This window comes from Pollachius pollachius (assembly GCF_949987615.1).
Source record: "Pollachius pollachius genome assembly, chromosome: 6".
Classification (NCBI taxonomy): Eukaryota; Metazoa; Chordata; class Actinopteri; order Gadiformes; family Gadidae; genus Pollachius; species Pollachius pollachius.
Window position 1 is genome coordinate 18,503,116 of NC_136939.1, and position 26,972 is coordinate 18,530,087.

The window sequence follows — 26,972 nt, forward strand, 5'->3', positions numbered from 1 at the left end:
GTTTGGTGGATTGGTGTCGACCAAATGGTCCTCTTTCATAAAACTCTTCAGCGTATGAGTCAGACATTGTGAAATTAGGGAATTGCTGAATTACTTTGACAGCGTGCAATTGTTAGCCTAACACAGCCTAACACAGGCACAATCTTAATAAACGATAAACCTAGGGTACGATCAAACTGGGGAAATCCTTTGAAATAAGAAGAGTCATGCAAAGTTGCAGACAGCGACGAGTCATGGGAAAAAGTAACAGAAATGCAAATTCAAGGCCTGTTTATCACTAATGCATCTGATTGGTTCTCACGGCTTGTTTGGGCGTGGTCTCCTGGAAGCACCGCCCCTTCGGCTTGTGTCTCGGCGTCATCATCCGCGTCACGGTATTGCTGGGGATCGTGATGTCTGATTGGTCCAGAGGATGGATGACCACGGAGGTGTCGGTGTTGTGGTGAACACGCACATTGATCTGCACTGAAAAACACAATGTCAACCAAACCAAACCGCCAGGCTTCACCAAGGGAGGGATCTTGTAATGACAATAACCTCAAACTAGTCATCGAATAAGTCAGAGAGAGCGAGAGCGAGAGAGTGAGAGAGAGAGAGAGAGAGAGAAATTGATTTGACTGGACTGGAGTCTCTACAGAGTGACTCAATGAACTGCAGGTACCTTCTGAGGAGTGCGCCCCCCCCTGGGCCAGAGGGAGGGTGAAGACGGAGTGGGTCAGCTGGCCGCGCCCCAGGCCCGACTGGTCACCCTGCTTCTGCCCGTCCGTCTTCACCGACACGGGGTAGACGGGCTGCTTGTTGCCCCACGCCGCCTGGGCCTGCTGGCTCTGCTGGCTGGTGTACTGGCAGAGCCGACCCGTGAAGCCGGCCGGACACTGGCAGTGAGTCCTGGAGCCGCACACGCCCCCATTCAGACAGGTCAGAGGGCACACCACTGGAGGGGGAAGACAGGGAGGGGGACGGGGTTGAAATGGGGAGATTCTAGAAGAGGGGGATTCTAGAAGAGAATAATTGACAGACGTTTCTAGAGAGGATTATGTATGGAAAGTGGTGGATCGATTCTAGTAGGAGGATTCTAGAACGAGGATTCCAGAATGGGCAATCAAGCGAGGACATCGATTTTCTAAATATTCTAGAGAAGGATCCTGGAGAAGATTCCATCCATGAGCCATTTTGTGGACACGTTTCAAGAGAATATTCTTGAAGTTAGATGACAGAGATAATGTTTCAGGAGGAGGATCCAAAGTGATGATTCTAGAGATGATATCCTCAAAGGAAGCTTGTAAACAGAACATTCCGGAGAATAACCAGGAAAGGGGTTTGAGGGAGACAATTCTAGAGATTACAATGGAGAAATCATTCTAGAAGGAAGATTTCTTTATTTTTTGCAAGATTACGAAATCCAAGAGAGGATTCTAGAAGCTCATTGGGTCCACCGTTTAAATGGACAAATGGTGGGAGAGTATATTTTAACATATATAATGGAGAAATATATTAGATAATATCTTCCACATGTAACCAACACATCTGTTGCATGTACAGTAGTGTTGCACGGTATACTGATGCTAGAAAGGTATCACGATACCTTCATGCAAAAAACTATACGATACGCTTATTCTTTGAGTATCGATACTTTTATAAAAAAATAATATTTTTATTTAAAAAAAGGAGAAAATCGGCAAGAAAAAAATACTTTGAACAGAAGGACTTTCACACAAGCAACATCAACTCTCAGTCATACTCCTTGCACGCAGAGGCTAGTCAGTGGGCGTGCCCCTCAGCTCGCGCTCAGCCACAGCAGCAGCAGGCAGTTCACTGAGCGAGTGAGTAAGGCCATGTCCACACTTACCCAGGTAAATATAAAAACGCACATTCGCAATGAAAACGATCTCCGTCCACACTTTCGTTTTCATATCCTTTTTGGAATGGTTTGCCTCCACGTTCCACACTGAAATGATTTTGATTTTGAACAGTTGTTGTCAGTGGCGGTGGGTCAATAGAGGAGCTAGGGCGCAGCCCCTCCGTGAAATATTCACTTGAATATATCTGCCAACTATTAATCAACTATTATCGATACGAAATAAATCAACAAAAATACAAAGCGTTTATCCTCGTTTAATTGTGTGATATACTTGTCAATGCCAGCAACCATTTAAATGTGTCTGGACGTCAATGATTTGGGCTAGGCTAGTTATTGGTCATTCGAAATAAAGCCCTCCTCCAAGTAAGGGGCGCCGACCACGTTGGAGTCAATGTAAGCTCGCTAACCTTTTGCTCTCTATCAAGCAGAGACAGCTTTTCATTGGCGGAAGAAAATTAGCCCTCGGGTCACACCAGTGTGCGCCCAAGGCCAATGGTATCGCTTTTCTTTTTTGTTGTCACCACATGATTGGACAATTCAGCAAATCAATCAAATAGGCTACCTCCCTCAGCAGCATTCGCGCAACACAACTACATGTAGAGAAGAGAAAGATCGCTAATTACCAGAGTTGTAAGCACTTTCCACCCATTTCAGTAGCGGAATTGGACTCCCCAAGCAATGTTATACTTAAAAGGAGCAGGTAAGTTACATATTAATTTAGTCTTTCGGCCTGTAACATATGTAGCAGTATGATATGTCACTGCCCTAGAAGGCAGGTGAGCCTGCTGCCTTGCACCCTATCCGGCTCGTTGGCCAATCGGTGCCCGAGACGAAGGGATAAAAGGAGGCTCCTCCCTCGGACTCTCACTTCCTGGCTCGAAGGCCCGCCCACTTCCTGGCCGCGCACTTCCTTCTCTGCTCCCGTGGCGGTGGACCCTTTGGGTTGAGGTGGTTGCTGTCCTGCTTCATTTGGTAGGGATGATCACGCTGCACAGGTATGCACACCGCAGGTACTGCTCTGGCCGTAGCCTGTTAGCCCAGGTGCTAAATAGCTATTTTGTTCTTTTCTTAGCAGACCCAGAATGCATCACCCGTAAAATTGCGGAGGCTCCGTTTGCCACTGCTCCGAGCGGACCCTCCTCGCTCTTCCCCTCGGGTAGACGCCGCTGGTCGGGACCAGCGGAAACCACGCTTAATATAGGTACAGGAACACTGCTGCTTCACCGACCCCTTTGTGTGCGGCAGCTGCTTTATTCAGGGCTCTCCGCGGTTTGGCCGCACTATAACAGACAATTGCTGGCTTGATGCTTCTGCCTCCCTGTGCTGCTGCATGCCTCTCTGCTGCTACCGCTCTGCTTGTTTGACTGCCTCCCGCCAGTAACTGCTTAGCCCCTTGGTTGCCGGGTACCGGTTTCTCTCTCAAGAACCGGCGTTACTGGCATTCGCCCGGTCGGATCGGCAGTGTGTGCTGGTGTGAGGTTGAGCGTATGAGAGTGTGTGGGTGGGGGGTTCACCCCCCACCCACACACTCTTATTGAGTTCCTTTTTCTTTTGAATTTGTTTATTAGTTCTTATTGCCATGAGCTAATTAAACTGTTAATTTGTTGAGTTCCTTTTTCTTTTGAATTTGTTTATTAGTTCTTATTGCCATGAGCTAATTAAACTGTTAATTTGTTGATATAGCATCTCTGGCTTTTTCTATTTTCCCTTTTAGATTTTTCTTTTTTTTTGATTATCTTTTTTTTTGATTGGCCAAATAGCTGCATGTGGTGAGTGTACTGAGTTTTGAGGCGAAGCAGCAGTGGGTTTTCCTGTTCTAGCGGTAACATTAGCGTCTGTAGTTTATTGGTAACAGTAAGGTAATGGAGGGAGAGCTGCAAGAATTGAGGGACTTAGTGGCACAGGGTCCCGCCAACCCTCTTCCAGCCCCTTCCACTACTAGCGCTCCTTTAACGGAGAGGTTGATCTTGGTACCCCGAGATAGGAAGTGTCCAGTGGTTAGGGGTAGGTCGGGCCTAGGGCTAGAAGATTGCATTGAACAAGTTCAGGCATGCATGAGGGCTCGCCACCTGTCCACTTCCGATCAGGCGTTCTTCCTTTTTGACCATTTATAGGGAGAGGCGCTCAAAGAGATAAAATATCGCTCTACCGTGGAAAGAAGTGATCCAGCTAAAATTATTGCTGTTCTGCGGGAGCTGTATGGTTCTTCAGATTCCTACGTAGCCATACAGGAAACGTTTTTTTTCGAGATGACAACAAGAAGGGGAGTCACTCCAAGAGTTCTCCCATGCGCTGATGAGTTTGATGGCCTTGGTGAAACAATGTGCTCCGAGCGAGATGTAGATGTCCTGTTGCGCGATCAGTTTGTCGAAGAAGTTATCGATGGTTCCCTCCGCCGACAATTAAAACAACTTGAACGCGGGCAGCCTGTCATCTCTCTGCTTGAAATAAGGGCAGGAGCCATTAGGTGGGAGCGGGAGGGTTTGCCAGGAGCTGTGTGTGTCCTTCAGTGATGGGCTTACAGTACAGTGTTCAGAGTACCCCTCCGGTGGCTAGTCCAACCCAGGCCTCTGAGCTGTGTGAGACGAGAGAGATGTTGAAGCTCCAAGAGGAACAGCTGAACAGACTCACTGAAACCATTGCTCAGCTGAAGCCCAGTCAGCAGCGTAATCATCCCCCTTACCGTGGTCCTATTATCTGCAGGCGGTGTCAGCAACCTGACCATTTTGCGAGGGAGTGTGAAGGGGTGTGTGGCCCTCCCTGTCCTCGAACTTCAGCTTCTGCTTTCCTTCGGCCGGGCACGCAACGCGAGCCAGATCAGCATTCGGGAAACTAGTAGCCGCCGAACTGCGGAGCCAAAGTTCGGGGGGGGCAACCACTGGCTCACCAGTTATTTTAGGGGACTGTGATGATGCAGAGTTAGTTGCTGCTTGTCCACATGTGGACGTAGTTATGGGGGGAGTAACGGTTCCTGGCTTAGTGGATACTGGGTCTATGGTTTCCACTGTCACGGAGAGCTTCTTCCGTCAGCACTTTGAGGCTTAGCGAAGCTTCGCTCCTGCCATTGGCTGCAGCTTCGAGCAGCCAATGGTTTGCCTATCCCCTACCTTGGCTATTTGGAGCTTGAAGTCACGCTCTGTGACCGGTCGTTGCCAAGATGTGGGGTACTAGTGGTCAGGGACCCTCCGGTGGATGCATCTCCTCACGCTCCTGGAATTTTGGGGGATGAGCGTCTCGGTCTCAAGCGCAAGCTTGTGGCAGTGTCATTGTAGTGTCATGGCAACCAAACGTCATTGTCTCTGAAAGCCTCCGTCTACCTTGACCACACTACAATACGAACCCAGCGTATTCACATTTATCCAACTCAGCGATCGTTTTTGAAAAGCATCATTTTCAGTGTCGGAATTCGCCATTTTAGTGTGGATGGAAGGGCTAAATGGATAAATATTTATGCGTTTGTATATTTACCCGGATTAGTGTGGACAGGGCCTGAGAGGCAACGAGATGGTAACAGGTTCGGAAGCGCTTGCCGACAGTCCTCGGCTTGTGGAGAAAAAAGACGGGAGGAGTGAAATATAGAGTTATTGTATATAATGGATCAGAAGTGTCCATGTAAACGCGGCTACTGAAACTTCTGATCCGATTAGATTTGTAATCGGAATAGATCTATTCCTATCATGCAAATCCGAATGTACTGTATATATGGCATTTACAAAAGTGGTAGACGTACGTCCGTATGTCTCTCACGCACAACCGTGCAACACTAATGTACAGTACTGATGCGCAATATATCTCAGCAGACCTCAATGCTTTCCAGAGCTTCATTCATAAAGTCATACTAGCAGAACCACCAATGGCTTTTCTCCAAAAAATTCACTTTGGATCGTATCCTTGTGAAAGCCTGTCGGGTTGATGGATTAATGGGCCGAACAGGCCAATTAACCGGCTTAGTTCGAGAGAAGAGGTCGGCTGGGGTCATTTTGACAGGGTTTTACCATCAATTTGGAAGAAACTTGTGGTCACTAGCGTGTTTCCAACTGATTTATCGGCAGCAATGGATACTTGGGCCCCAGCCAACCAAGAATGAGGAGATGGAGGAGTTTTGCGGAAAGGAGCGGAGAAGAAAGGAGAGGAGAGAACAGCAGAGTTGAGGAGAAAATATGAAAGATCAGGGGAGAAGAGAAGACATGAGAAGAGTGGAGGACAGGTTGGGGGAGGATAATAAAAGAGAAGAGAGAGGAGAAGAAAGATGAGGAGTGAAGAGAGGAGAGGCCGGGAATGGAGAGAGGAGAGGAGAGGGGAGGAGTGGAGGGGAGAGGAGAGGAGATGAGTGGAGAGGAGAGGAGAGGAGAGGAAAGGCCAGGGGTGGAGAGGAGAGGAGAGGATGGGAGAGGACAGGACAGGCCAGGATTGAGGAGAGGAGAGGTGAGGAGTGGAGCTGAGAGAGGAGAGGAGAGGAGAGAGGAGAAGAGAGGATAGAGGTGGGGAGTTGAGTGGAGAGATGAGAGAGGAGAAGAGAGTATAGAGGCCAGGAGAGGCCAGGAGTGGAGAGCGGAGGGGCCAGGAGAGTTGAGGAGACGAAAGAGGAGAGGTAGGCCTCTCTGCTCACGGCTGAGCCAAGCGTGCACACATGGAAGTGATCAGGGTGAACTGCCAGGCAGTCTGGCCCACAGCGTAATGAGGGACCAGATCACTTTTATCACAGCGGGTACATCTTCACACACACACACACACACACACACACACACACACACACACACACACACACACACACACACACACACACACACACACACACACACACACACACACACACACACACACACACACACACACACACACACACGACAAAAGTATCCCAATAAAGACATACACTGAATAACAAACATGGCAAAACAGGGTTTAGAAATAAAAGTTGTTTGAGGAAAGTATTGAAGAATGTATTATTATTTTGAAATTTACTGACTTAGTTACTGCCCTGAATGTTAAACTGACCAAATGCTGCTCTGCTATTTTACTGTTACTCATTATTATATGCTTGAATATGTTTGCTGTAACAATTCAATTAGATTCACCAATCACCAGAGACACACATCAACAGTGTAGTTGTATATGAATTTGTTGGATTAAATCGTAATACAATAATAATTATAATAACTAGAAAATGCATTTCCTGAAGAAAATGCGGTGAGTGCTGTAGTGCAAAGTGAGGTTGAAAATATTTTTGAATAAAGCCACAGATTAAGACATAAAGAAATGTGTGTACGTGCGTGCGTGCGTGTGTGTGTGTATGTGTCTCTTTAAGAGAATAGCGAGCCGGTGCGTGATTATAAGTAGCTCAATAGAGTAGGGAAAAACCGCCCAATCTGGCAACGCTGCCTGAACGTCCTCCAAAAGTAGCCGGCGAGAAGAAAAAAAACAATCTGGCAACACTGGTGAACGTTCTCACGCTCCAGCGTCACGTAAATCAATTAGACCAACTGAAAACGAAGCCGGTATGAAACTAAAACTGTGATTCTGAAGTTTAAATGATATCGAAATTCCGTTTCGATATTATTGAAGATACAAGTGTGTAGTTTTGTTTAATAGTTTGAATGATGGTAAACGGTTGAAATTTGACCGAGTTACGATGTCTTCAGTAATTTAAGTGTCAGAATGGGCAGACGGTTTCAATGGGACCATCTGTAGAATATGACGGTTTGAAACTAAAACTGTGATTCTGAAGAAAGTTTAAATGATTCCGTTTGGATATTATTGAAGATACAAGTGTGTAGATTTGTTAAATGGTTTGAACGAAGATAAACGGTTGAAAATTGATTTAGTTATGTCTTAAACAGTTTGAAGTACCAGACTCCCATGTTAAAAAAAGATATTTTAAAAGTAGAATATCTTAAAAAGTATAAAATATCAAAAAAATCTGAAAAGCGCGCGATTCCAAGCTATTCTGAATATTTTAAAATGTGAATGGAGTCTCTAGGTGAAAATTTGAGGAAGGAGATAGGTCCCAAAGTTTCAAATCTACGAGAGTGGAGTATTCAAGATTTTGTCTAGATAATAGGGAATATAGGGAATCATCCAGAGAAAAGATTCCAGAGAGAAGATTCTGTAACAACCAGGATTCCATCAGATTCCCATTGGTCTACAGCTTAGTGTCTCTACAATGCCTAAAACACAAGTGGCGAGAGAATGAACACCTTCCAGCATTAAAGGACATCAGAAACGCACATATCCACGGCGAGGGGATATCCATCTCACTGGTATCCACTGTGAGCTGAGCCTTGGCATAGGTTCACCTCCGTGAGCTTTATATACACGTGGTCTTACCCTGGTAAGCAGGTAGCAGCATGTTGGTGGCTGCCAGGGTTGTGGTGGTGGTGATGGTGGAGGCCAGGGGCTAGGAAACAGGAGAGACTCAACCCAGCAAATACTCCAGCCTCGCGCGTCTCCACCGCAGTCCGGGGCGTACCACTTGGAACGTTTGGGGAGGGACGGAGCAGCCAGGGTAAGGGAGTGGGTGGTAGGTGGTGGTGGGGGTTGGCGGTGTAAAATTAGGATTGCAGACGCAAAAATAAAGGGTGGAACCGCAAGAGAGAGACAGGGGCGGTAACCACTACTTTCCAAACGGGGATTATGGAGGCTAGAGCAAGGAGGGAGAGGTAGAGCGCGTAGGAGAGGTTGGAGCCCAGGAAAGTGTCTGTTTGGCAGGAAAACAGTCAGAGTGAGATCAGACCCTCGGACAAAGGGAGAGAGAGAGAGGGAGAGAAAATAAAACCAACCCCGATGTCTATTCCAGAAACTCACGATATGCGGCCATTTGATAAAAGTGACAGTAAAGTGACGATTACAGCGTTTGGGAATTCCTTTGTTACAAAGTGAGGGTGAGAAAGGAAAAAATACCAAGCTAGTGGAAAGCTGTTTTTTTAAGGTTCATTGTCTCTACTGAAGAGACAGGTTTTCAAAAAGATGAATGCTTTCCATACTTTCCAATTTGAGACCAGGTTTCCAAAACCCGGCTCAGGCTTACATGGCAGTTTGGAACGGGGTTAGAATGATGGTTTCCGCTCTACATGTAAACGCACTGATAAGACATTCTGGGTGGTTTCAAAGACTAAGCAGTTACTGCTTAATGCACCGTCTCGGAGACTACGCCGTTGCCAAGCTGGGAATTGGGATGCGATTGGCTAATACTCGGTTGTCATAGCGACGGTTGATATACGGTTGTCATGGTGACAGCTAACACAGTTTGAGAGGGGCTTCCCCGGCACATCGGAGGAAGTGAACTACAGCTTCCGACGACACCACCGCCACCGCCATCTGGCTTGCAGACGCTGGGGAACCCAGAGGTCACAGCAGACACTCCACCGTACGCTCTCTCTCTGAAACCATGCGCTTTTCTAAAAACAATCCCGTAATTATACAGGCTCTTAATTGCTGTGTCATGCTAGACATCCCATCACTGCGGCCGTCACATTTTCAGACACCAGTCCATCCCGGCCACACATGCACCCACGAGGAGTCATTTATACTGTACACTGTATCTTGAAATTTACTGTATTTTTTAAATTTATTTCAGTTCTTACATGTTTTTGCAATCTTCCCATTGAAAATAAATCCTTCCTTTGAGTGTAAATAAGAAGCCAAGTAAACAATTGTAACCGTAATTATTTTACATAGTTGTGTTAGCTAGCAACTATGAGTAGATGGTGCTTATGTGTGTGTGTGTGTGGGCGTGCGCTTGTACGTGTGTGTGCAGGTCCATACATGTGTTGGTGTGTGTGTGTGTTTGTCAATGTCTATGACGATACTATAGTCAGACGGCGGTGAGATAAGGGGACAGAAGCAGTGTTGAGCTCATTGTAGCCAAAAACTCTTGGGAAAATCCTCCCTGAAATGAGTGCTTTTTAACTTTCAGGGTTGATCTTCCCTTTCACAACTCCATTAGCCCAATCCCAAAAGTTTTTACAGTCATGGCTGAAAATCAAATAGTGATAATATGAATTTTACAACTATGAGAGTGGGCCTGTATATCTTTATTGACCAGGTGCATTCCTCACACTCGGGCCGGTGTGTCATGAAAAGTGTTAGGCAGGTTGGGTTCGCCTGGTGGTATGTGAAGCCAACAAAGTTGACTCGTCGTTGGCTGGTTGTGGTTCTTGAGGTTTATTTGTATTTCTTTAATTTCCATACTAAAAAATGTCTATTGAATCTAAGCTAATTCAAATGAATTCATAACTGCCAGTAACTGCATGTCTGTCTGCCTTTCTGTCTGCATGTACCTTCCTGTCTCCCTTGCTGTCTGTGCACCTGTCTGTCTGCATGCTTATCTCTGTCTGTCTGTCTACTTATTTGTCTTTCTGTTTGTGCCTGCATGTCTGTCTGCCAATCAGACCGTGTGTCATTGTCTATTTCTAACCAATCCACTGAAGCCCTCCTGGTCATGATTCAGCAGTGATGGGTTCTGGTTGGGATCAGGAGGTCCGACCGACGGGACCTCAGGGAGACGTGGGTGGGAGACGGAGAGGGAGAGAGTTTCAAACGTCTAAAAACGGAAAGAGTTCCTGCCTGGTAACGTCATGTTTCAATTCAAATCAAATTTGATCTGTGCGTCAAATGTGCGGTGAGAGCGTGGGTCGTGGTGGAACGCTCCAAGGCGAGCTCTCCTGCGGTAGGCTGAGACGCGGAGCAGGAGCAGTTGTTGCCGTGCTGGCCAAGTTGAAAGGCATCTCAACAATGTTAAGAGGACACATTACAACATATAAATGTTCACTGAGACAGTATGCAGAGAGAGAGAGCGAGAGAGTCTAGACAGGGGAGGCAGAGAGTGAGTGAGAGTTAGGGAGACAGAGACGGGTAGAGTGCAAGAGAGAGGTTGCTTTGAAATATCAGATGTCAAGTGAGTACAAAAGGGGGGAGAGTGAGAACAAGACAACGATACAGCAAGAATGTAAAAGCAGCAGGAAGCACAGTTTCCCTGGCGGGCGCACTGAGCCATGATATGTCCATAAACACACTGTAGCAGAGACGGAAACTCACTGAAAACAAACAAAACCTATTCCAGGGGGGAAAAATACCATTTATCTGAATGAAGGAGAGGAGAAATACAGTGGTTGTTGGTAGCCTGAGCCGTGACCACCTGCCTGCATCTGTCTCTCTGTCTTTCTGTCTCTCTGACTGTCAGCCTACTGTCCTATACTGTCCTATCTGTGTAGCATTTCTATCTGTGTGTCGGTCTGTCTGACAGCCTGTCTGTCTATCACGTCTCCCCCAGCAGCGCACCACTCCACGCTCAGCCACAGCTGCACCCGCCCAGCTCAAACATTCCCCTGAACAAAAAACAACAAATTATAGCTCTTAGGGCTCAAGTTCAAACGCCTCACAGCACACTGGGTGGAGAGAGAAGTGTTTGGGAAGTTTGCTTTCACTAAATACTGGAGGGCAAAAAAAAAGAAAAGATCTTCCAAATCCAGTTGACATAAGACCTTTTGGATTTTGTTTGACGGCGAGGCGGCCCAGTTCCTGGTATCCTTGTTGATTTAAGCAGCTCTGAATGTACAAATAATGTAACAATAAGTAATTAGTCCTTCCAGTGAGACAAGGGTTCTACCTCCAGCGAACGCCATCATAAAGTCGTCTCCCTGACTGCCTGCATCTCCCTGACTGCCAGGCCCCCTTCAGGGCCCCAATCAGAGAGCAGGGAGGGGCGGGACCCGCCTCGGTGACGGAGGAGAGAATGGCGTCTGTGACGCGCGGAGTGGCAGCGGGTGGAAAGTGCTATTATTTTGTGACGCGCTTCCATTTTACGGTCCAACGCAGCAAGCAAACCGCGGGCCCAAATACGCCCACGTTCCGCTAAGGCCTGTGGGCTGGGAGCGGACCACATGGGAGAATACGGGGCCCATGAAGTGGGTCAGAGGCCTTCAGAGCTGCCAGGCGTTTGGGACTGAATGACATAACAAGTGGTGGCCCTCAAAGAAAAAGTAAAAAAGAAAAAATAATAAAAGTATTACAAACTTGCAGGTCCCTTTTCCCGAAATATGCTCCCCAAACGGCCTCGTGCTGCCTGGCTTCCCCCTCAGCAACACACGGTGGAGTAGTTTAGGGGTTTGAGTCGATTGACCGCAGTAATGGTGCCCAAACAACGATGGCTTCGCCAGCCAGAGTTAACAATGCTCCCAGAACACCCATGATTACAGGAGCGTCAAGCACTGACGTCTCGGTGTTTGTGCTGTACGGGACGTGCGCACGGAGAGCCGTGGTGAGGGTGATTAAATCCCGAATGTCTGAGCCTTGAGCCAGATGAATGACCCCTACCTGCTCCTCTTAATGAACTCTGTCTGTGTTGTTTATTTGGATGAAAGCATTTGCTATACTAAAAAAGTTATTGGATGTGTTCAAGGCCAGAATAGTGTAGTCGTTTTAGTTTTTGAATCCCAACCAAAAGGTACTGGGTTTGATCCCCAATGTATGCACATTTTCCCTTCGAGAACTCCATTAGGCCAAACATCTGTAATCCTTTACTGAATGTTTTCACAGCCATTGCTGAAAATCAAATAGTGATCATGTGAATTTTCCAACCCTGAGAGTGAGCCTGTATATCATCATTGACCGGGTGCATTCCTCACGCTCAGGTCGGTTTGTTATTGAAAGTGTTACGGGAAACCAAAAAAGTATGTCTTTGGCTGGTTGTTGTTTTGGAAGGTTACTGGGTTGGAAATGTTGTCGTTTTCTTTTCCTATTTCCATGCAAAAAATATAAATTGAGCCAATTAAAATGAATAAATGATATAAACTGCTTTATCTCTGCCTTTCTGTCTGTGTCTACCTGCCTCTCAACCTTGGTGTCTTTTTTTTTTTATATTTGTATTTGCATCTCTCTGTTCATGCCTGTGCTTTGAGCTCCTCCTATCCCCTACTGGTACCTCAATTACCTGAAGTTAACTCATATGGCTCTGTATGAAAACATCTGCTCTTTGACTTAAATCAAATAAAAGCAAAATACAAAAATGCATGGATAGTGTGTAAAAATAGAAACAATAACTCAAATAACCGACAAACCCGTCACTGAATCCAAGGGATCCAATGTTAAGTGCTTGTTGCGTGTGAGCTTTTTTATTTGACATGTCAATGAAAAATGCATTGCGGTTTTCATAGCCGTGGGTTATTCCACCTCCACCCCCCCCTTTTGGCAATGGCATGGTTGTTTTTGGAGCGAGCGAGAGAGACAGACAGAGAGAGAGACCGAGACAGGGACAGAGAGAGCCAAAGAGAGATAGAGATACAGAATGAAAGACAGAGCAAAAGAGAGCGAAAGAGAGTGAGACAGAGAGGTTGAGAGAGAGAGCGAATCAGCATGAGAGAGAAAGTCAGAATCTTGGCAGAGATGTGCATGATGTCATCTAATGACCGTCTGCTGAAGCTGAGAGGTTTAGGGAAGGAGGAGAAGACCTCTAGGGAGACCAGGTATAGAGATAGCTGACAGTGATTTTGCAGGATTGTGACGGACACCTCACCAGGGTATGGCCTGGCCCCGCCCCACCACCCATTGAACCATACACACAACTTGAACTTGCCCAGAAGACAAACCTTGACTCTTCTGGGTAAGTTCAAGTGGTGTTTATAGGAACCAAACGGAGGCCCCTAGGGTTAAGAGAGCGCTGACAGTTGTGCTATCCAAGAGTTATGTGACAATACCTCCCAGTCTTTCTTATTCCAACCCCCCCCCCCCAATCTTAGGAAGTCCAAGATTCTAGCTCTGGTCATGTCGAGCTTTTGTTAATTATAGCTCTTTATTATTAACTCATGGAAATTAGTCTTTGGCTTTAAAGATACATTGACTTATAGCAGTAAAATTCACACACACACACAAACCCCAGAACTTCCTCGGCCATGGATTAGAATACAGGAGATAATGTCAATAAATAAGAAAGCGGACCTGCAATAATAAACCATCGGGAGTGCTAATAATTAACAATTATTCGCCAAAGGCGAAGTGAATAGTGGGGAATAGCCCCTGAGTTTGAAGTTTGATGGGGCAATTCCCCACTATTCACAGAGCCCACTATTCAAGGAGCCTGTTAATTGTTTTAGTATATACTACACGTGAACACTCCAAAAACAAGATAACACTTTTGCCGGGATTTTATTGTTTTTATTAGCGTGACGAGACGCCGTCACGTGTGCTCCCCACAATATCCCGAGTTTGAGATCTCAATCATGGGATATTGCCCAATATCCCGAGATAGCGAACCAATCAAACTGATCCATCTTAGGAGGTTCACGTTTCGCATATACTAGTAACAATTATCACGCATCATAGATAGACATCATGAAGACAAGTCACTAATAGCTAATAAAGGTAATTTGTTAAGAAGGATTATACTACAGAGAGCAGGTGTAGCTTTAAGCTAGAATCCCCATGCCCAATAAACTCAACCTGAACTCACCCATAGCAGAGGTTCTGTTCCAACCCAGTTGTGTTTATGGATACAGGCCATAAACACCATCCCTGGCCCGTTGTCGGATGGAGCCTCAACAGAACCCTGTGACCCCCAGTCCATGAGCCGGGACAGGGTTTAGAATGAGTGGGAAAATAAGAAAACCTTGGGAAGGGAGAGCGGTAAGAAGGAAAGGACCCCTGCTCCATGATGGTGTTCCAGGATGGCTTGAAATGCAGTTGGTTCCTTATGGTTCGCAGTGAAAAGAGGACTTACATTAAAGAAAATATGTATTCTCAATAAACTAGTCTTTGGTCCTGATCACAGATTTGAAGGTACTTCATAAAAATACAAAAAACTCAAGTACATTCAACCATAATGGTGTTAAGTGTAGAGAATTCCCTAGAGAAACAATCAAACATTAGACCTCCAGGCCCAAACCATAGACCTCCAGGCCTCAAACCATAGACCTCCAGGCCTATAAACATAGAGCTCCAGGCCTATAACCACAGACCTCCAGGCCCAAACCATAGCCCTCTAGGCCTCAAACCATAGACCTCCAGGTATCAAACCATAGACCTCCATGCCTCAAACCATAGTCCGCCAGGCCTCAAACCAAAGACCTTCATGCCTCATACCATAGACCTCCATGCCTTAAAGGAGACATATTATGGTGTTTCCCCAACAAGTAAACATAGTATTTGAGTTCCAGAAAACATGTTTTTGAAGCTGTTTGCTGGAAATAGCTTTTAGGAAAAGAAATCTCCCCTACCGCTATTCCCCTCTGTTTCAGTCCCTTCAGAATGCGCTGTTTCTGGTGTCTGTAGCTTTAATGCAAATGAGCTGCTGCCCATTGACCAATGAGCTGTCAGACTGAACCACAGCATGGAGGAGAAGGGATTGTTGCCGTTTGCGGACTCCTGGAGCTCATTAACTATATAATATAATATAATATAATATAATATAATATAATATAATATAATATAATATAATATAATAATAATAATATTATATATGGGTATTTATATAATATTATATCTAATATTATGGCCAAAAGCTATGTGCACCTCGGATGATATTATGAATCATAAAGACTGAGTCTTTATACGTCTGGTACTTCCACAACAAGTAAAGACTCGTAGTCGGGGATATCTCGGCCTTGACTCTCTGAAGTCCATGAACCGCGACATGGAGGAGAAAGGGATTGTACTCCGGGAGCCGAGCTGGCGGACTGCCGCTGAAGCTTCGGCGGCAGTCCGGCAGAGAAAGGGATTGTACTCCCGGAGCTGAGCTGCCGCCGAGTTCCCCCCACTGGAGCTGCTTGTCCGCTGGTCCACAAACTCTTAGCTATGCTCTGATTGGAGGGGAGTGGGGAAGTGGGAGGTAATATTCAACTGTGACCCCTTCCTACGTAGGAGGGGGCGCCGAAAGTGACTCGCTCGTTTGGTAACTGTAGGCGGGGTACTTTCAGAAATGAATATCTCACTCAAAAAGTCATGTACAGACTTTTTTCAAAGTTTGTGTGCGTGTGGGAGCACCAGAGACCCAAAACAACACCCCAAATCACAGGAAAAGTGTTGTTTTCATAATATGTCCCCTTTAAGCCATAGACCGCCAGGCCTCAAACCCTAGGCCTCCACAAACAGACTCCTAACCAGTGAGTAGGCTGCAGACCTGCGCGTCATCGTTGCAAATCGGTAAGCACTTGCATTCCACGGTGAAAACTTTAAATAACTCAGTTTCTCCATGGTTTTTGGGTTAAAGATAGGAGAGAGGACTGTTTGTGTAAGGTTGAAATAGATTGCAAAAACGTTCAACCGCCAGCAACACACACACACACACACACACACACACACACACACACACACACACACACACACACACACACACACACACACACACACACGTACACATAGTATTCCCTCATTGTCACCTCAGGAAGACCTGTAATTGGTGCTTTGCGTTGGGCTGTGTTTAGTTGACCAAACCAAAAGAAGTGAATTCCGGGACTACATCCATCTGTATCTAGATGTGCTGGCTTTTCAAAAGTGTCTCAATCAATATAGCCGGAATTAATTTAGCGACGCAGGTTGTGAAATGATAAATTATTTGTCCGATTGAAACTTAATTGAGAGTACTCTAAATGAAACCATATATCCAGAGGCGTAGGAATGAGTTTAACATTGGGGGGGACACATATCGGAAATCTGACAGATCCGTTAATGGTTTGAACAGAAATATGTCATAAATAAACTACACTGAAATAATTCACAAATATATTTTATTCTACTAAAAATATACATTTGTAAATGTAAAGGAAAACACATTTTGAATGGCAGTAATGAACTGATAAATATCAAATCAATTTTTTAATTGCACGCTCAATCATCCAGTTTTTTAGAATAAGAAGCGGTGACAAGACGCTGTGTTGCGCTTTCAAAATAAAATAAAATATCTTTCTCCCCCCGGTATAATTTTTAGGTGGGACAAATGCGCCTGTCTCCAATATTGGAGGGGACACGTCCCCTCCGTCCCCCCCGGTTCCTACGCCCTTGCATATATCACAGAGAAGGAAGTGAGTAGGGTGATAGAGAGATTGTGTTGGAAAGAAGTGAGTATGTGTGTGTTGGGGAGAGAGAGTTAGGGGCGGAGAGAGAGGAGGGGGCATGGAAAGTTAAGGCAAACCCTCTTCCTAAATGTAGGAAAACAAACCCTGCTCCTCTCTGAGTGATCCTTACCGAGGGGAAACCAAAACCAAATTACTCAGGTCAAAGGGTGGCCACATCACTCAGCTGGGGCAGGAAAACCTGGTATATCCAAGCCCTCTTGCTTTTCCATGTTTGGGAGCATGGGCAATTCGTTTCTTAACCTTCAGTCCTAAATTTAGTGCATTTTCCGACTATGGTACAGTCCTGAAAGGCAAGGGCGTAGGAACCGGGGGGGACGGAGGGGACGTGTCCCCTCCAATATCAAAGACAGGCGCATTTGTCCCACCTAAAAATTATACCGGATCTGTCAGGTTTCCGATATGTGTCCCCCCCCAATGTTAAACTCATTCCTACGCCCCTGCTGAAAGGGCATATGTGAGGTTAAGGATAGTGGTGTGGCTATGGCGATCAACAATTTCCAGCCAAACGGTTGTGTGTTCGATCCTCCAGTGTCCGGAGCCTAACTCCAGGGGCCCTATCTTGCATCCAGCGCAATTGACATTCTCACTGGCGCATGTGTCGTTGCTAGGTTGCAACTGGCGCAGAGCGTTCTTTTCCCTCCTGCGCCAAGCGTCGGTAAATCAGGGAATGATCTTGCGCCCCAAGGGGCGGTTCGGCGAAAGGAGGGGGCGTGTTCTGGCGCAAACGTTCCCTGGTGCTATTTTGCAGTTTCAGAAACCACTTGCGCCACAAACCAGGAAATACCTGGTTTAAAGTCAGTGGCGCGTTGTTCAGATGCTATTTTAAGGGCGCATGCATAATGTTGCTTGTGCACCTCGCGCATACACTTTGCTTCTCTCATCTACCTAGCCACACATTCTTGGTAAATTATTTGGGAAAGAACGGCTGATACAGCGGTAATAAGTTGTACTTTTAAATCAATGCATCTGCAAACACAGTACAGCAAACACATCTTTTCTCGACACAGACATTGTGTACATGCCCATAACTATTAGGATTGATGAGTATTTGATAGTGAGAAAACATTGTTTAACCGCAAATGAGTGTTACAAAGAACGAATGAATGCGGACGCGCGTGTGTGTATGTGTAAAAGAATTAATGAATGCGGGCGCGCGTGTGTGCGTCCATCTGTTTAAACACACGCAAACTAAACACGTAACGCATAATACAGTCGATGGCAATGTATATTAACGGGGGACACATGCATATTAGGAACACAAGTTAATGATAATGCATACAATACTGATAAGAAATGATGTTTATAATGTATTGCGTATATCATTAAATAGAACCACAGTTACCGCACATCATATGTGTGTTCAGTTTTCTTTGCCAAATTTTATTTGAGGACTCGAGGACGTTGTGTAAGAAAACCTTATTCCATGTGTGAATTAGGCCATATTATTTTGCCATAAACTGAGCCATTTGAAGTTTGAAATTCATGTGCATTTGTCTCATCGGAGACTGCAGACACGCTGTCAAAACATCAACTCGTCAGAATCAAATGCGCTCATGGCTCTTAAAGAGGATGGGAGATGGCACTCTCATTGGTTTATTGCATGTTACGCCCAAACCACACCTACGGGTAATTAGGCTACTTCAGACCAACCCTTTTAAGATTTGCGCCGGGCAAAAGAGTCATTTTTGCGCAGGTAAAATAGCGACATCGCCATAAAACCGCCCACAAAGCTACTTGCACTTGGCGCTTCTTACTTGCGTTTCAGACCGTGAAAATAGGGCCCCAGGACTACTTCAGCAAGATGCCCCAACCCCTACCAGCCAGCACTCTATAATGACCTTGATCCGATTCAAGGTAAGTCTCCAAGTCTCCTAAATGGCTTACTTCTAATAAATGGGGACATTTGGTCAACAATAACCTTTCCTCAAACAGACACAGGTGATCATTGAACAATAGATGTTAGAGGTTGTGGAATTTGCTCAGGAGGCCTAACAGCTAGTCCTGGTTTGGTGGGGATTGAACCCAGGACCTTTGGGTTGGGATTCCAAAACAGAAAAATCGAGAGACCAGCCCACATGTTCCAGCTGGGTCCTCCAGGGAGACATGGTAAGAGGTGGAGCTGTGATGTTGCTCAGCAGCCGAGGTGAGAGGACCACTAGCATGTGTATTTAGAAGGAGGAGATGCTAATGTCACCAAAGCTGAGATGAGTGCTCTTGCCTGAACGGGCATAAACGCTAAATTCTGTGGGAAAAGCTAGGGGAATACCATTCTCCAGAGAAAGCATTTGGTTAATCGCTTCTAGTTGCACAACTCTTGAACTGTAATGAATACTTATTCCACGTGTAAATGATTATGTCTCCTCAACAATAGGAAATATACAGCCCAATCTGTGATGCATGCTTTCACCTTTTGGTTTCTCTCCCCCTGAATCTGTCTCTGATCTATCTTCAACCATGGGAAAGGAGAGGGAAATGAAAGGAAGAGAGAGAAAGAGAAGGCCAAATGTGGTATTGATTCAGGTCTAGAACATGCGCCAATTCCTCAAGCCCTGCTGTTATTCATGCTTGATCTCTGGTCAGTGGGTAGTCCAAACTGTAGTCTGAGGTACAGTATATAGTACTGTCTAAGGCAGCTTGACGCACCGTATGTAGTATTGACATGTCTGCAGTCTGTTTACAGTTTGTAGTACAGTCCATTTTGTTTACAGTCTGTGCTACAGTATTTAGTGTTGTATCTGCAGTCATTCCGTTTACGCTCTTTGCTCTCTTTAGTGTGTAGTGAAGTCTGTATAGTATCAGTCTGTAAGTATTACAGTTTGAAGTGTATTGTATATTTTGTTTACACGTAAAAATAGTAGGCTGTAGTACAGTGTGTTCTATATAAACTACAATGTAGTCTTCATGCATTCTGCACTGCAGTACAACATGTAAGTTGTATCCATCTAAAGTGCATTATGTATTACGTAGTACATCCTGTAGTACAATCTGACAATCCGTTGCAGACTGTGATATCTGGTAGCTGGAGAACAATGCTCCGTTTCATAATGTTCTGTTTGATTATGATGTTTGACTCTCACATCCAAACAGAATCCACCCAGTCTTGAGTTAAACATACCTGTTCTGCCTCACAGAGAACAAACTCACTTGGAATTTCTCAAAGGATCCTGTTATGAATAAATTGAAATTGGCATCTCTGTGGCTTCCCTGGCTGATCTGAGGGAAGCAGAGTGGATCTCCAATGTAGTGCAATAGTGCAATACACCAACACAACCCAGTATTAATGGAGTTACATACATAAAACTTTTAATCGTCTCCCCCCGGGACAGTTGTTTAATGAAGCATAACAGATCCTGTGGTGAAAGTAACCAATCGGTAACCTCTCCTTTGGGAAACTATGATGTATGGTGATGTATTGTATGATCCACAACGATCCAGATTCTTGCCTGGTAGGCGCGTTGTGTTGTGTTCAAGGTCACAAGGACAATTGGCATACACCTGGCCCAGGTGGCCTGGAATTCCACCCACTGCTATTCTAAAAATCCCTTTCCATTCCGGAGGATTAGGGAATTACTGGGTTATAAACTAATCCAAAAACGTTAACAATGAGAACCTTTTCTTTCTTTCGCTTAGACGACTCACGGCTACTACGGCTGATGCTTCTAACCGCATGCTGCGACATTAACAACTACAGCTACCGGACTGTGGGTTACCAACTGTCTGAATATAGCCCCGCCGTGCCAGTTGTTGCACATATGGGTGCTGTGACGCAACAGACCTAATTAAACATCTCAGTCGTGAACCTTTTGATTGCATATTAGATAAATATAGACCCGATGACCAGACAAGTAGTTCCCTCTGACCGTTCCTGTCGTCTTCTCTCAATCCCCAAATAAGGTAATGGTCACGGCCATTTTAACAGACGGGTGAGAAAATTCCACCAGTCCACGCAACATTCCAAAGCAGACGGAAAAAGACCCCATCTCGCTCCTGCTACGACTCTTTCTCTCGCTCGCACTCTCTCTCTCGAACCTGGTGCCCACTTTTTAGAGTTGAGCCACTCAAGGCCTTTCTGAGACTGCCTGCATCGCACCTAGATATCTCAGAGGTTGATTGACAAAAATGAAAAAACTAAAAAGGGGTTTGATCTGCAGAATTAATGGGAAGAAACGTGAGGTATTCTGAGAATTCACTAGAAGTTGGTCTTTGGAAGATGTTTGCACAGGAGTTAAACAATGTACACTGAAGAAGGAGAGAGCAGAGAAGGAGCCAGGTGGCTATCGACAGCTCCAGGTGTCAACTGTATGTAGCTCCTAGCTACCTTCCTTCCACTAATATACACCAACAGATTTGATACTACAGTTACTGGATGTGGGCTTCTTCATTTGTGTTGTCCAGGCCTACTTAAACCACACAGCACAGCAAAAAGCATCTGATTGGACGATCAAAAATAAGTGCCGTGGCTAACTAACGTTTGTGCCTGCTGTAGCTGAAGTCATCAATAACGCCTGTAACTCAATAATATGACCTATCAAATAGTTATGTAACACTATAGTGCTGAGCTCTAAAATCATTGAAAATATGTATTGTAGTTATGTGATCAGTACTAAGCATAATGCATGTCCGTTGTGATTCCAACATGGAGATTAACACCAATGTTTTCCTACGTACCCACATTCCCTATCCGTGATTCATAAACTCCATGCTAATATGTAATCGGAATAATATCAATGTGCCTCCAGTCCAGACACAAGGGCTTCAATACCTCCAGCAGTGTATGTTAAGTTTAATTATTCAATTGTTTTCGTAGAAACTGTGGGAGTGAGAAGGTGTCAATGTCTTGCGAGTTGTTCTGAACCACGGCCTAATCTCTGGCCAAGCAGACTCTGTGGAGGCGCTACAGTAATATCCAAGGGTACAGCTATTTAAATCACTGATCTCAGCATGAGATTGCTATTTATTCCACATACTTCTGGGTCTAATACTGCTAATAAGGGGAGGGGGGGGGGGGAGTGTGTGTGTGTGTGTGTGTGTGTGTGTGGGGGGGGGGGGGGGGTGAGACGAAGCCATTGCCACCAAAAGCATCATCAGCAAGCCATTCAAAACAGGCCTTTCTCTTCCATATGGTTTATATTGAAGAGAAGGCAATTGACCCGCTGATGAAGTTAAAGGCTATACTCTACTAGAAACACATGGTCTAGGACAGGTTCACCAATATTGAATATCCTATTAGCCTCAATCCTTGGCCTAAATTGTTCATGAAACTATTGTTAAGTATGACTCAATGACTCACCGACAGTGAACCCTGGCCCCGTGAGCGTGTCTCCCGCCCGTCCATTCTCTCCTATGAGTGTGGTGTTGCTGCCTTGCTCGCAGGTATCCTGGCAGTGGCCGTTAGCGTAACAGATCCGTTTGCAAATGAGCGGTGCGATGACCACCTTGAAGCGCTCCCGTGTGGAGGAGCGCTCGGTGCACCACACCAGCTTGTGGACGATCAGCCAGACGAGCAGCAGACGGGGGATCAGATTGGGCATTCTGGCATCTTTCACCGCCACCGTCCACGCAGAGAAGTCGGCCCGTCCGCTGGGTTAAACCGAGCTGCACGTTGAGACCCAGCGAAGCGTTATGCTATGCTTGCCTGTGTTTGATTCGATTTATTCCGTTTTTCCTGGGACGGCGGTCCGTGACATACGTCCCATAAAGCGAAAATTTCTGGAAGAAAAAAAACTCTTATCCCTTTTAGGAAAAATAAATAGCTGTTCTTGCGTACTTAGTTAATCCCTTTGGTCTCATCGAAAAGTTCGACATCTTGGTTGGTTAGTTTTGGGTTACCCGGTTACCAAGGGGGTTGAAAAGTTATTTCAAGTGAGTGATCTTCTTCTGGTAGCCTGCGTGCTGGCCCTCTGTTCCATGGGGTAGCTTTGAGTGTGCGTATGAGAGGTTAAAGAAAGAAGGGAGGAGAGAGGACTCTTGGTGAGCCAATCCTCGCTGGAGAAAGCTGGCAGCAGGCCAGGCAGTACAGGAGCTAACCGCTGTTTTTTCACCCCAAACCCCCTGTCTAGAAAACGATAACGGCCCGGGGTAGCGTGTGGGTGTTAATAGGACAGGACTGCAGCATCTGAAATAAATGGCAAATCTTGTCAAAGTGACCTGACTATGTTTTGGGGAGAGAAAAACAAGATGTGCTACTTTGGAAATAATAGGAGAGAGAGAGAGAGAGAGAGAGAGAGAGAGAGAGAGAGAGAGAGAGAGAGAGAGAGAGAGAGAGAGAGAGAGAGAGATAGAGAGAGAGAGAGAGATACCAAGACATAAGGAACACTTCCCAATGGATTACACACTCCACATGCTAACAAACAAAAACAAACAGTAATGTACGATCACTGCAGCACGATTGTGACCTGTTGTGATGAGAGAAGGACCTCAAACTCCTCATAAAAAGTAGATTACCAATGGACTTTGATCACCAACACATATCCTATGGAAGCATATATCATATCATCCATACTATCCTCCATGCAACGGTTAGTGTTTGGCAGAGTTTTCCCAATGAGAAAGAATAACAGAGAGAAAAAGAGGTTATCTATTTTCACCCTTTATAGTACCTTGTTGTTCTTCATTTGTCTAATTGTTGGACTGCTTTGGCAATAACATGGTTTTACTTGACACGCCAAGAAAGCTCTTCCCCTTCTTTTACAGAGAGAGAGAGGGGGGGGGGGGGGGGGGGGAGGGAGAAAGGTGTGGGGAGAAAGGGATAAGATTGAGTGTGGTTGAGTCACTTCCTCTTAAAAAAAGGGAGAATGTTTACTTGAGGTCACTAAGGAGGTGACTGCATGGAGTTCACATACAACATTTCCATCTGCCACCACATGCACACACACACACACACACACACACACACACACACACACACACACACACACTTTAACCCACCAACACACACATAAGCACATACACAGACACACACTTAAACACACAAACACACATTCTATATGTTAAAGGGAAATTGGCCATTTCCTGCATTTTCTACTTTAGGATAGATAATCGTTAATAAAAACCTGAGGCCCAACATTGAAGGATAATTTGTAAAACTGCACAAAGCCACTGGATGAAGACATAGGACTATGAAAACATTTGTGTATTGTTAGTTAATATTGGTTCACTATCCACTTTGTTATTTTATTACAAAATGAATATTCACAGATACCTGGGGAGACTTACATATGTTATAAAGAGATAAAGAACTGGATCTATAACTGACTATAGTGTTAGAAATTTGAGCCTGCCAAGTCTTATATTGTTTAAGTATTGTTTTACAATGTTATATTGTAGATCGCAAAATACGAAGTTATAGCAGAGAATGGTTTCGATCCATCGACCTCTGGGTTATGGGCCCAGCACGCTTCCGCTGCGCCACTCTGCTCGTCGAAGATACCTTGACAACGGTGTTTGTACTAGTTTCCTCCTATATAGAAATGCATGTATAAACACATATATCAAATAAATATTCACAGGTACCTAGGAACACCTACATATTTATAAAGAAATGGAGAGGTATAACTATATATAGCTAACTATAGAGTGAGTTATGTATGCCTGCCAAGTATTATATTATGTAAGTATTGTCTTATACTGTATATGGCAAAATTCCAATTTGTAGCAGAGGATGGTTTCGATCCATCGACCTCTGGGTTATGGGCCCAGCACACTTCCGCTGCGCCACTCTGCTCGTAGAAAATATATTGACAACGGTGTATCTACTACTTTCCTCCTATATAGAAATGCATGTATAAACACATACATCAAATAAATATTCACAGGTACCTAGGAACACCTACATATTTATAAAGAAATGGAGAGGTATAACTATATATAGCTAACTATAGAGTGAGTTATGTATGCCTGCCAAGTATTATATTATGTAAGTATTGTCTTATACTGTATATGGCAAAATTCCAGTTGGTAGCAGAGGATGGTTTCGATCCATCAACCTCTGTGTTATGGGCCCAGCACGCTTCCGCTGCGCCACTCTACTCGTCGGATATAATTAGACAACGGTGTTTGTACTACTTTCCTCCTATATAGAAATGCATGTATAAACACATACATCAAATAAATATTCACAGGTACCTAGGAACACCTACATATTTATAAAGAAATGGAGAGGTATAACTATATATAGCTAACTATGTATGCCTGCCAAGTATTATTTTATGTAAGTATTGGCTTATACTGTATATGGCAAAATTCCAATTTTTAGCAGAGGATGGTTTCGATCCATCGACCTCTGGGTTATGGGCCCAGCACGCTTCCGCTGCGCCACTCTGCTAGACGGAAGATAACCTCAGTATTGTCTTTCTAATTGTATACGGCCCCTTGTATAAAGTCATGCACGGAATGGAGACCGAGGGCTTCTCTGCGGCTCAACACCGCCACCGTCGTCTGAGAGGAAGTCAGTCCGTTGTTGGGGGAACGACAATACAGAAAACGAGGTTCTGAAACTTTGTTTGGATGCTAAAGTAAAACCTTTGTATTCCTCTGGTAGCCTGTTGTTTTGTTTAGCCGAAAAGTTAATCTCGGAAAGAAAATTGTCACGTCGTTTCCTTAAACCGTTAAAAGAAGACCTTCCCAGAGGCCAATTAGGTGTTATTACAGATGTAACTATACCCTATTCGTCATCTCTCAGAACTGACTATGCAAAATATGTGATTCAGCAAAATATGTCTCCCTCAAGTCCCGGAGCAGAGTGGCGCAGCGGAAGCGTGCTGGGCCCATAACCCAGAGGTCGATGGATCGAAACCATCCTCTGCTATATCATCTTCTTTTGCCTTCTACAATATAAGATTGTAAGATAATATTAAAAAACATTAGACTTGGCAGGCCACATAACTGACTCTATACTCAGATAGTTTGATATTTACATAAAATTCTGCATCTCCTTATAAACATATATAGGTGTTACCAGGTATCTGTGCATATCCATTTTGTAATTAAATAACCACGTGGATAGTGTACCAATATCAACATACAAGGCAAATTAGTTGTCATAGTCCTATGTCTACATCCAGTGGCTTTGTGCAGTTTCACAAATTACTGTACTATTATTGTTATTCAGCATATATATCTTGTGAGCTCCAGAGCAGAGTGGAGCAGTGGATGCGTGCTGGTTTAACCCAGAGGTCGATGGAGCAAAACCATCCTCTGCTAACACTTGGTATGTAACTTGATCAAATACTGTACAACAGCTGATAATAACCCTCATTCATATTATTACAGGCCTAATGTGTTGAAACTATGCTTCAAAGTAAACCCTCCATTTTCTCATCCTACTTTGGTTATCATTAATTAACTAAGTTTGCACATTCATTTCAGCACTCATAGTCGATTGACACTATAAACCAACCTTACGTTATCGTTGTGTCTCATTGACATGGTTTATACCGGAGGCAGGCATTGCAATGCCATTGGTCCGGCTTCATGCAATATTTAACTTAATACTGAATACAAACGTTCACATTGATCCTTGAGACTTGATCTAAGTCTTTCAGTTTAATTATACCTAATAAAGATGGAAGATGTTGCAGTAGTATGAGCGCCTATATTATGTTAGTTTGCATTCATGGTATATGTCGGCTTTTGCTTTTTTTTTGCTTTATTTTGACACGTCAGTTTTACTTCTACCATAAGAGCTTTAATATAGATTTGGCGCTGTTTTTTTTAATTTTAAAGTTACAAATGTATAAACATCAGAACTACGCAAAGCAGTCCCAGTTGCCAAAAGTATAAGGCATTGTCCTCCCAAATCATCAATCAAATGTCCCGTAACCCAGAGGACATACAAACCTTTACAGCGTGAAAACATTCATTTAAAAGGAAAGGTAATCTGATATTAAATAATTGCTCAATTCTATAAAACTCACACACCCAATTCAATTGTCCAAAACTCAAGAGTAATGGATCAAAACCATAATTTGTTCTTAAATTAAGTATTCAAATTGAACATTTTAAACAGTTCTTATTTTGAAGTAAACACCCTGTAGTCTTGTCTTATATTA

At 44.6% G+C, this 26,972-nt stretch overlaps 1 protein-coding gene across 2 annotated transcripts in view; it reads right to left on the reverse strand.

Annotated features, from left to right (window-relative positions):
* Positions 1-22,826, reverse strand: part of ltbp3 (latent transforming growth factor beta binding protein 3) — a 45,216-nt gene extending 22,390 nt beyond the window's left edge. For both annotated transcript variants that reach the window (XM_079738700.1, XM_079738699.1), the window contains exons 1-3: positions 22,214-22,826; positions 662-934; positions 302-465 (exon numbers count right to left, since the gene is read on the reverse strand). In XM_079738700.1, coding sequence (XP_079594826.1) covers positions 302-465; positions 662-934; positions 22,214-22,454 — 678 coding nt within the window. In that variant the 5' untranslated portion in view covers positions 22,455-22,826. The remainder of the gene's footprint in view (positions 1-301; positions 466-661; positions 935-22,213) is intronic.
* Positions 22,827-26,972: the final 4,146 nt, after the last annotated feature.